The sequence below is a fragment of the Lacerta agilis genome, chromosome 14 (assembly GCF_009819535.1).
Source record: "Lacerta agilis isolate rLacAgi1 chromosome 14, rLacAgi1.pri, whole genome shotgun sequence".
NCBI lineage: Eukaryota > Metazoa > Chordata > Lepidosauria > Squamata > Lacertidae > Lacerta > Lacerta agilis.
Genome location: NC_046325.1, coordinates 37,352,106 through 37,364,007, shown reverse-complemented (window position 1 = coordinate 37,364,007; position 11,902 = coordinate 37,352,106). Strand labels below are relative to the sequence as shown.

At 43.1% G+C, this 11,902-nt stretch overlaps 1 protein-coding gene across 2 annotated transcripts in view; it reads left to right on the top strand.

Moving 5' to 3' along the window:
• Positions 1–4,290: 4,290 nt before the first annotated feature.
• Positions 4,291–11,902, top strand: part of ITGB3 (integrin subunit beta 3) — a 62,788-nt gene continuing 55,176 nt past the window's right edge. The window contains exon 1 of one of the 2 annotated variants that reach the window (XM_033169717.1): positions 4,291–4,308. Coding sequence is in view for 1 of the 2 variants with exons in the window: in XM_033169716.1 (XP_033025607.1) it covers positions 10,034–10,097 (64 nt within the window). In the remaining variant the exon portion in view is untranslated. Of the gene's footprint in view, positions 4,309–9,765; positions 10,098–11,902 lie in introns of those variants that run through there. The other variant, XM_033169716.1, reaches the window with a different exon arrangement.

Here is an 11,902-nt window from a genome sequence, read left to right as displayed (position 1 = left end):
GATCCTAGGGGCCATCCAAGACATTCTGCTGCCCGAGGCAAAATTCAAAATGGAGCTTCCTCCCCTTTCCACAGGCAGAAGCCAACCAGGCTGGCAGCTGAATCTTAAGTCAACGCCTGCAATGAGACAGTCCTCTCATTGGGGGCTGGGTAAGTCTCTCTCTCGCACACAGGCCTGTCCTCCAATATCTCATTGATGCTCTCTGCCCTCCCCAACATCTGGGGCAGCTGGCACACGCTGCCAGTTGGTGGGGTTGGCCCTGAATGAACTAAGTAGCTAATTCCCTACAGTGCAGGATGTCAAATTGTCCTTCCTTCTCAGGTTTGCCAACAGTTTCTCCTCGGCAAAGTTCTGATGGGAAACGACATGCGTGGCCTTTGGTCCTGTGAAGGAGTTCCCTAGAGTTGGGAGGGATTCACTGAGCTCCACATATCAGTGTTCGGAAAATGCTAAGCAGCATGCTTCAGACTCTGCATACCTCGCTGTCATAATCCCTCATAGGCATTTTCATGTCCACGAGTGCATGGATGCTATGAGGGCTCTTGAATCCAGAGATCTTCCTAAATGAGTTACAGTGGTACCTTGGTTCTCAAACTTAATCCGTTCCGGAAGGCCGTTCCAAAACCAAAGTGTTCCAAAACAAAGGCACACTTTCCCATAGAAAGTAATGCAAAATTGATTAATCCGTTCCAGACTTTTAAAAAAACAACCCCTAAAACAGCAATTTAACATGAATTTTACTATCTAACGAGACCATTGATTCATAAAATGGAAGCAATAAACAATGTACTGCAGTCACACAATCAATCAATCAATCAATCAATCAGTAGCTGAACTGGGTTGCACACAGTCACAAAAACAAAAAAGAGCCACAAAAAACACAAAATAAACAGCAAAAGCAGACAGACCACAGCGTAACACTCAAATTGGAAGTGTAACATTCAAAACGGAGCACGTTTAGCTTCTGAAAAAAAGTTCGCAAACTGGAACACTCACTTCCGGGTTTGCAGTGTTTGGGTTCCAAGTTGTTTGAGTACCAAGGCGTTTGAGTACCAAGGTACTGCTGTATTTGTTACACATGTCCAGTCATTTCTTCATTGTCGCAAACCTCCTTTCCCCAGCCAGTGCTTCTGTTCTGAGAAGATACAAATGCGCTGTCTACTACAGCCACTTCCATTGTCTGCGATCCTATCCATCCTTGGTTTTCACAGTAACAGCCTATGGGTTTCTGTGTAAGTGCGCTTGTCTGTTTTTGAATTTTGGCCCCGTTCTGTTCACACTGTGAAACTTTCAATATTGCCAATCGTGTCTGCGTTTCAGTTAAAATCTTTGGATATTTATTTTTTAATGCTTGCATGATGTGGAACTTGATGTCATGCTGCAACATGGGTTTTGCAGTCCCGTGGCTTCTTATAAACGACTATTCTCGTGCACATGTGTTTTGTTTACAGAATAAGAGAGTTCGGTGCAAAAGTTTAAAACAACACAAGAACGCAGGCAGCTTGTGTGGGGAAGATTGAAATAAGAGAATTTGGCTATTGGAAGAATGTTTAGCTCATAAACAGACATGCCAAACTTGTGGTTTCTGAGTAACGAGTAAAATATTCAGATTCGGGTTACGACGCAACGGAAACCACCATGTTCAGCTGAAATTCGCCCAGTTTTGGTGGAATGGTGAGAAAAATTTCTTTTTTCACACCTACCCCAAGAATCCTGGGAACTCTAGTTTACCCCTCACCAGAACTACACTTCCCAGCGTCCTTAACAAAACTGGAGTTCCCAGAATTATTTGGGGGGAAATGAGTTTGCTATGTGCTTTAACTTGTGGTGCATAAACAGGTCTGTATCCCATGGTGTGAAGAATGCATTTGTGGACACAAGAGGGCAGTAAAGGAACAGTATGGAAATATCAAGGCAAGCTCTGGGAGGCCATTAAATAATGCACACACCTCAGTTTGACATTTGTGCGCCTGATTTGCTATTTTAAAAGATGCTACTTACTGGAATGCAAGCAGCAGATGTTTTTAGCACACACCCCCCCCCCAAAAAAAAAAGAAATAGGTAAAAATTTCTGACACATCTTGTTGGTAGTATATTCATATTCAGTGGTAGGTTGGTTCTCGAACTAAATCCGTTCGACTTCTGAAATGTTTGAAAACCAAGGTACAGCTTCCGGTTGGCGCAGACGCCCTGGAAGCAATAGCCGACAGCCACATCAGATGTCCGGCTTCCAAAAAACATTGAAAACCGGAACACTTACTTCCAAGTTTTTGGCGTTTGGGAGCTGAAATGTTCAAGAACCAAGGTTCCTCTGAACCTATTTGGGCTGAATTACATACATTTATTATGTACTAGCTGTACCCAGCCACGCGTTGCTGTGGCTCATTTGGTACTGGAAGGAGACCCCGTTTTTGCCTGCCTCCCCACAGCTTCTCCCATTGAACTCCCACCTGCCTCCTGTCCGTCTTTCCCCGTTTTCGTCTGCCTCCCCACAGCTTCTCCCGTTGAATTTCCGCCTGCCTCCTCTCCCAACGGAGAGGCTCCTTCCCCACCTTTCCCTCCAACACCCCCCCCTCAGACTATCCCTCTCCAAATCCCCCCTTTCTTCCTCCCTCAAAAACGGCTCCTTTCCTTTTCCCGCCAAAACTGCTGTCTCTGCCCCCCGCACACACACACATGGGTGGGGGCAGAATCCTCTCCCCAAGAATGGACGTCCTGGTAAAAGTGCTGGCTCCCCCCCACACGCACACGACCCCGCTTTCGCCTGCCTCCCCACAGCTTCTCCTGTTGAATTCCCGCCTGCCTCCTCTCCCAGCAGAGAGGCTCCATGGTCTTCCTCCTGGCTCCACCCCCCACGCACACGACCAATGAAATTACCGTGTGCTGCTTTTGTGTCCAGTAGATGGTGCTGTTTTTTGCCCAAAATCAAGTTTTTACCTGTAACAGGTGTGACATTTATGCAATATTTTTACATAAAGACACTCCTGGATTGGAACGCAACGTTGTGTCAAAATATCAAAGCAATCGGTCGAGGACTTTCTGAGATTTGAGGTATTGAACAAACGAACATTTACATTTTTATTTATATAGATTCCCATATCAGTTAGGGCTTCTCCGAGGAAAACCACGCAACGAAACTTGCTTTCAAACCGAGGAGCGTTCAGGACACATCCCACAGAACTGGGTGACATATTTATCTTTCTCAACATTGCCCGTGCAAACTTTCCACGCTACCTTACCCCCTGCCTTGGACAGTTCAATTAAATCGGCGATTAACCCATAACCAGCATTCTGAAAGGGGTGCTGAACATGAAGGTGAGTGCAGAATCCCACATCCTGAGGATCCCGGCATCCATTTTTAACAGCAAGCTTCTAGTCCTTATGTATCTGTGAAGATACACTTGGATGGAAAGGAATGGGGAGTTCCTGCTGGCACCTCATAAAACCCAGAGGGATGGCTGGTGGGTGAGGCTTCGGGACTCTGCTAAAGTCTTTGCATTTGTAATCTCCTTTCCCCCGAGACCCCAGTGGCATTGTGTGGAAGTTAAGGATGCTCTCGCTGTGTGTTTGTGCATGCCTGCGTCCCCTTGCCGGTTTAAGTCTTCCCAATTAGAGCATGTTTCATTTGTCCCACGAAACTCCACGGGACTCGTGGCAGAGCCCCCTCCTTCACCTGCACCCTGGCTTCCAATCCGTGACCCCAGTGGCACAGAATCATAGAGTTGGAAGGGACCTAGAGGATCAATCTAGTCCAGCCCCCCTGCAATGCAGGAATATGCAGCTGTCCCGTATGGGGACCAAACCTGCAACCTTGGCGCTATCAGCACCACGCACCATCCAGTGAGCTGAATGTGGCCGCCATGGGCCAGGAGTCGGCTTCACCTGCTGAGCAGCAGCCTGAAGGAGCAGAAGGCAAAATGACCCCACCTGCTGATGATCAGCCTTCTTGCTCCTGATGACCAGCTGGCTCCAGCTTTCTTAAGCAGGGTTTCCAGCCCCAGTCAGTTGCTGGAAACAATATTCCTCGTTCCTGGCCAGACCTCGCTGCTTCTTGCTTCTCGTGACCTTGGACCCTCGGCTTTCTTGAGCCCTGGATCATGTATGTGAACCAAGATATTCCTGACCTTAGGACTGGACTGGACTGGACTGGACCTTGTGTACGGACTCTGTCTCCAGGCAAGTACCCCCCGCCCCCGAGACTCAGCTGGTTGGCTGGCTTCTCCCTCCACTGAGCTCTGCTGTGGCTGGCAGCACAGGACTATGACAGTGGCAAAGAGACGGGAGGACCCAGGAAATGTTTCTATAGATGTGAGTACCTTTTGATGGTCCATGGAAGCTGCTGGGAGCTTTCACTGGTGTTGCCTCTAGCTGCGTGAAGGCTGCTTTGTGGAGTGCCCAGCTGGTACAAGTGGGCATATTTTGGAGGGCTCCATGCATTCTCTTCATCCGTCCGATGCAGTAGGCTTTTCCACATCCGTGGGCCAAAACCAAACCATTTCCATATGCAGACTGTCTGCCAGATTGAGATGACAGTCTGACTATTATCTATCTATCTATCTATCTATCTATCTATCTATCTATCTATCTAATGTCCCAATTTCATTCATCCCAAAACCCCTAGGAGGTTTGCCACTTATTGTGCCCACTTTACAGATGGGAGGACCCCAACTGCGATTAGAGGGGGATTTGCTGAAGGCCACCAAACTGGTATCCGAATCCCGAAATCCTCCTCTGTTAACTGGATCTGTTTTTGCTGTGCATTTCAAGAACTGTACATTTCAAGAACAGTCCTGGGAACTGTAGTTTGTTAAGGGTGCTGGGGATTTTAGCTCTGAGGAAAACTACAGTTCCTAGGATTCTATGCTTGTGATTTACATAGAAATCACATGGGGAGTTTATTACGGTTCCTGCAGAGCATCCTATCATTTAAACCAGAAAGTGGAGCAAACCAACCTATAGGTTTGTGTGTGAGAGAGATCTTTCTTCCTTCCTTCCTCCCTTTGTAGAATCATAGAATTGTAGGGTTTGGAAGGGACCCCTGAAAGTCATCCAGTCCCAGGGCCGAAATTAGACTTTCTGTCACCCAGGGCAAAGACCTAGTTTGTCATACATACACCATGTGTGTTTGCGCGCGCGCGCGCGCACACACACACACACACACACACACACCCCTTATATAAAGGAGCTTCTAAGAGGCCGGAGAAGAGCTAATATCTCCAAATAGTAAAACTGTTTGTGTGTACAGTGCTGGATTTACATAGAAGCTAAACAAGCTATAGCTTAGGGCCCCACTCTCTTTTTTTTTTTTTTTTTTTTTTTTTAAATATCTCTTTATTGTTTAAAATCATAACAAAACAACCATCATCAAACATTAACCAACATAGTTACATACACTCATAACATAATAGCATACATACATTACATTACATTCATACCTTCAACCATCATACTTATACACATTTATTCTTACCTATCTTGCCATACTTCATATCATGCAGTCTCTAAACTTCCAATTATCCTTTTTGTATTTTTTGTGCTTAATTTCTTTAACATATCATAACATACAGTTGTAATTCTCTTTCTTTACTCTTACAGTCTTCTCATGTTCTCCCATTGATTTCTTAAGGTTCAATCTAGATCTGCTTTTAGGATTTCGGTTAAACCACTCTCTATTAGATATTCTTTAAATACCCTCCATTCTCTCCAGACTTCTTGGTTCGTCTGTCCTCTTATTTTGCCCGTTGTTTTGGCTAACTGTAAGTATTCAATCATTAGGTTTTGCCAATCGGCTATAGATGGTATGACCTTACTTTTCCAATTTCTAGCCACTAGCATTCTCGCTGCTGTGGTGCCATACATACATAATATTCTTTTCTCTTTTTTAATCTCATCTGGCAAAATACTTATTAGGAACATTTCTGGTCTTTTTTTGAAATTGATTTTTGTCATTTTTTTAAGTTCTTCATAAATCTGATTCCAGTAATTGTTTATTGCTGTACATGACCACCACATGTGTTTATAAGACCCATTTTCATTTCCACACCTCCAACACAATGGGGATCCATTCCTATACATTTTAACTATTTTTTCTGGGGTGAGGTGCCACCTATACATCATTTTCAGTGTGTGTTCTTTTAGGTTGTAACAGGCGGTAAACTTTAAGTCCACCCGCCACAATCTTTCCCACTGTTCCATTAATATATTATACCCAAAGTCCTGCGCCCACCTCACCATCACAGATTTTACTTCCTCCTCTTTTAAATCCCATTCTAACAGTATGTTGTAAATCAGTGAGATATGTTTCCCCTTGCTTTGGAGTACCTCCTTCTCGAATCTAGATTTTTCTTTAGCCAGACCATTTTTTTTATCTATTATAAACCTTTGATAGATTTGGAAGTACTGCAACCAATCGTTTAAATGTTCCTTAATTTCTTCGTATTTTTTCAAATATAATTCATTCTCTTTTTCCTCTAATAATGTTCGATAGGTGGCTCTTCCTCCCTCCATATTCGTTTTTTTTATTGTTATAACCTCTATAGGTGATGTCCAAAGTGGAATTTTTGGTTCTAGAATTCCTTTGTATTTTGTCCAAATTAAATATAATGATTTCCGAATCAGATGATTCAGGAAGCCTTTGTGGACTTTCACCTTTTCGTATATCAGGTAGGAGTGCCAACCATATCTGTTTTCTACACCCTCCAAATCTAATAGTTCATAATCTTTTAAATTTATCCAATCCTTTATCCAATTTAATGCCGCAGCCGCATGGTATAGTTCTAAATTTGGCATGGCAAATCCTCCCCTTTCTTTCCTGTCGGTCAATAGCTCGAACTTAATCCTTGGTCTTTTTCCGTTCCAAATGAATCTCGCTAAATCCTTCTTCCATTCTTTAAAAACTCTCATACCCCCTAATATCGGTATTGCTTGGAATAGAAATAACATTTTTGGGAGGATGTTCATTTTGACCACCGATATTCTTCCCCATAGTGAAAGGTTTAGTTTGTTCCATACCTCCATGTTCATTTTTATTTCTCTCCATGCTTTTTTGTAATTGTCCTCAAAGAGATTGATACATTTAGGTGTTATATTTATTCCTAAATATTTGGCCTTGTTTTTGATTTCCAATCCCGTTAATTGGTGCAGTTCTTCTTTTTCCTTTTTATCCAAATTTTTAGTCATTAGGGTAGTTTTTTGGTAATTTATTTTTAGTCCCGCCACCTTGCCATATTCTTTAATAATATCTAATGCTATCGGTATATTCTCTTTTGGGTCTTGTGTCGTTATTATCAGATCATCGGCGAATGCCCTTACCTTATAGGTGTTCTTCCCCACTACAATTCCTTTTAGTTTTCTTTCCTTTCTGATATTATTCAGTAGAACCTCCAGAACCAATACGAAAAGCAAGGGTGAAAGAGGACACCCTTGCCTAGTTCCTTTTGTTATTTGGAAGCTATCTGTTACGTTCCCGTTTATTATTAGCCTCGCACTCTGTTGATTGTAAATTGCCTCTATAGCCCTCCTCATATTCTCTTTTAATCCAATTTTTTCTAATTGTCTTTTCATAAATTCCCAGGAGACATTGTCAAATGCCTTTTCGGCATCCAACAGCAGCAGCGCTGCCTTTTTGTCTATTTTGAACTCTAAATATTCCAACAAATCTATTATATTCCTTGTATTGTTTGAAATTTGTCTACCTGGTATGAATCCTGCTTGATTTGGGTGTATTATATCTTTAATCACATTTCTTAATCTATTTGCGATCACCCCTGCAAACAATTTATAATCACTGTTTAGAAGGGAGATCGGTCTATAGTTTTTCATTAAATCGAGGTCCGCATCTTGTTTGGGTAGGAGCGTAACATATGCCTCTTTCCAGGAGCCTGGTAGGCTTCCATTAATTAATATTTGATTCATTAGGTCCTTTAATGGGCTGATCACAATTTCTTCCAATCTTTTATAATATTCTGTTGGTAATCCGTCGGGCCCTGGTGATTTCCCGGGTTTACATTTTTTCATTACATTTCTTATCTCTTGTACTGTGATTGGGGTATCTATTTCTTTTGCTTTTTCCTCTATACTAATCTCTAATTTATGTTTCTCTAAGTAGTTATTTATTTCATTACTGTCTTCCTCCTTTTTCCTATATAGCTCTTCATAATACTTCAAAAAATTTTCTACTATCATCTGTGGTTTATTTATATATTTATCACCAATCCTTATTCTATTTATCATTTTTTCATTTTTTCTTTTTTTCAATTGCCAGGCGAGAAATTTGCTTGGTTTATTTGCAAATTCGAATTTATTTCGTTTCCAAATTTTTAAATTCCAATCCATTTCCTGTTCTATTTTAGTTTTGTATTCCGTTTTTAACATATTAATCTCTTTTATTAATTTTTCATTTTTTGGGCTCCTATATAGTTCTTTTTCTTTTCTATTCAGATCCTCAATTATTCTTTTTTTTTCTTTTTCCTTTTCTCTTTTCTTCCTATTATTCTGTTTTATGAAGTAGCCTCTAATAAATGCTTTCCCTGTGTCCCATATTGTTCCTTGGTCAATTTGCTTGTCATTATTCAATTTGAAAAATTCCGCTAATTCTTTTTTTGCCCCTTCCAAAATTTTTTCATCATATAATAAATCATCATTTAATTTCCATCTTCTTATTCCTGTTGTCCATTCTGGTCTTAATTGGAGTAGAATCGAATTATGGTCTGAGATTATTCTTGGTTCTATTCTTATTTCTCTCTTGGGAGCCCCCCAAAAAAATAAAGGAAAAAAACACTGGATTTACATTTCCAAAATATAAGATAAAAAAACAAATAAAATAAAACCTACATACAGTAACAGTGTTTTGTGTTGTGTGGGCTCCTTTAATATAAGTAATGTAAGCCTGCTAGCCTGCTCTCTAAAATATCACTGGTTTGCTCATTTCTATATACAGTCATACCTCGGGTTACGATAGCTGCGGAATGCGTATTTTTGTGTTGCGAATGCGGCAAACCTGGAAGTGTTTACTTCTGGGTTTCGCCGTGCTAGCATGCGCAGAAGCATTCTGTGCAGTTTGCGCATGCGCAGAAGCGTGATATCGCCGCTCAGGTTATTGACTTTTCGGGGTGCGAATGGCACCCCGGATCAGGTCCATAACCACTGTACAGTGGTACCTTGGCTCTCAAACTTAATCCGTTCCGGAAGTCTGTTCCAAAACCAAAGCGTTCCAGAACCAAGGCGCGCTTTCCCATAGAAAGTTATTGCCAAATGCCAATGTGTTTGCATTATTAAGTTTGTTTATGAATAAAAAATCATTTAAAGTCAAGAGCTTAATAACTATTTCACCATCAATATACTACTTCCTAATTGTATTTCACTATTAATATACTTCTTAATTGTATTGCAGTTCAACAATTACTTTGATAAATTACATATTTTGTTATGTGCAAATGGCTTTAGATGCCATCAGGGCCATAAATTGCCATATAGCATCTATTCAACACACAAAAAAAACAACCAGCGACAATTGGTCGTTGACAAAGGACAGCTGGACATATAAAAGGCCCCATTACCTTCACTAGCTTAGGGCCACATCGAACCTAAATCCGGACCTGGGTGTGTATATAAAATAACGCCCAGGGTGGGGGGTTCGGGGAAAGTGATCCTTGGGGCGAGCGGGGCGAGGGCGCATGGAGAGCCAGTCCCCGAGGGGGCGGGGAAGGCGCACTCCCTCCGCGGCGCTGGGAAGGCCCTTCTTCCTGGGAGGGGAGGACCGGGGAGGAGGAGGAGGAGGGAGCTGCAAGCCAAGGCGGGGGCGCTCCCACCCACCCGCTCGCCCCACTGACTCCCGTCGGACAGCTGCTTCCTCTCGCCTGCTCGTGGGATCCTCCTGCCCCGGCGCAGCCAGAACGCAGCATCGGCGGCGGCAACAGCAGCTCGTCCGATCCTCGGCGGAGGAAGCCTCGGGAGAGCTGCCCGCTCGCTCCTCGCTCTTCCTCCGCAGCAGCCAAAACTTCTCTCCAGCTCGGAAACCTCCCGCTCCGCCGACATGGGCAAAGCGGGCGCCGCTTTCCGTGTCTTCGGGTTGATCCTGTTCGCCTCCGCGGTTTGGGGTAAGCGCGCAAAAAAGGCGCCCCTCTTCTCCTGCGAGCATCTCCCTTCTCTTTTCGCGCATCTCCTTCCCTAGCAAGACCCCCCCCAGTTTTGGTGGGGGATTTAGCGACTCCTTTGCAAGCCGAGAAGGGAAACTTGGAAGGCGACTTTCCTTCAGGGAAACTTTGTGTGTGTGTGTGTGTGATCTTTTAAACTCTCTTCTTTGAATCGCTGTTTGGAGCAAAGCAAGCCTTTGCAACTCCCTGTCCTTAGGGGAAGGGTCAAATCCGGACCGACGTGAGTGATTTGTTGGGAATAGGTTTTCCTCCTAGAGGCGCGCTTATTCACCCCCCCCACCCCCACCCCCGAGTTACTTTGGCGGCATCGGAATGCCAGCGAGGATTTAATTTAATCCGGATTTACCACCCTTTTCGCAGAAAATAAGGTTGCTTCTGTTTGTTGAGCCGTCATTTGGATTCGTTGGCGGGGAGGTTATACGAGGTCGGCGCCAAGCAATTGTTATCCCGCACTTTTCCGTTGAGTTTCCCTGTCACTTTACTTACCGCGGAAAAGTTTGATATTTTTAAAATGCAGGTTTCTTGCAGCTCGGACTCTGCTTTCTAAGCGCGGGGGCAAGCACAACAAGTGTGAACGAGCCCTATAATTTCACAACCTGGAATTTGCTGGCATGCGATTACCGGTAAATCCCACATGCAAAAGAGCAAGACTGGAATCAATTAAAAAAACTCTTGCCAATGGTATTTGCCAATGCCATATCTGATAACTTTTGCCATAACCCCTTTGAGGGTCCTCCCCCCCCAATCAAGCGGTGTATACATTTTAAGACATATTTATTCCATTTATAAACTTATCTTCCAAGAAGTTCAAGGTCGTGTACATGGTTCTCCTCCTCCCCATTTCATCTTCACAACAACCCTGTGAGGTAGGTTCAGCTAAGAAATGGCGACTGGCCCAAGGTCACCCTGTGTGTCTGAATGACTGTTTTGCAGTCTTAAGCTCCCGCCTGGGAGCACCTCTGTTTCCTTTGGCACTATAAAGATTCATGCCATCTGTGGAGCTATTAAGTTCTTCACTCGACTCTCAGGCAACTGCCTTTCCATCCCATAATATCAGAGGAAGGATCCTCATGCAGAACAGTGCCCGCTTCTTTTCTCAAAACAATATAAAAGGTGACTCCAGGCACTTCCAGACTGTCTCTGCTTTTGATATTGCATACCGCCCAATTGAGGTTGCTCAATTACAGGTGATGAATAGGAAAAGTTGCACAACAAACCTGCTTCCCCCCCCAAAGACAAGACTTTTTTGTGATAAAGTTATGGGGCAATGCCCTAGAAAGCGTGATGCATCTTCCCGGCCAACAGGATGCCAGGAAGTGACTAAATTTGCAAATGGGATGGCTAGAATTATCACCAGCTCTTTGAGACATTCAAACAAGACAAAAAAAATAGATTAAGCAACAAGCCCTCAAAATTAGAAAAAGAATTGTTAAATAATAATACTGAAATCATTTCCAGAATGAATTTTACGGCATGTTACACCATTAAAGAAAACATGATGAAAATGCGGTTTAGATGGTACCTTACAACCATCAAAACTCTCCCAAGATGTATAAAAATATTTCAGATAAATGCCAGCGGAGTGGAGAAACAAAAGGAGATATGTACCATATGTGGTGAACATGCCGAAAAATTAAAGAGTTCTAGAACCTCATTTATGATGAGATGAGAAAGATCTTTAAATTAACATTCTCAAAGAAGCCAGAAGCATTTCTGCTTGTAATTCTAGGCAGTGATGTCCCGAAAAA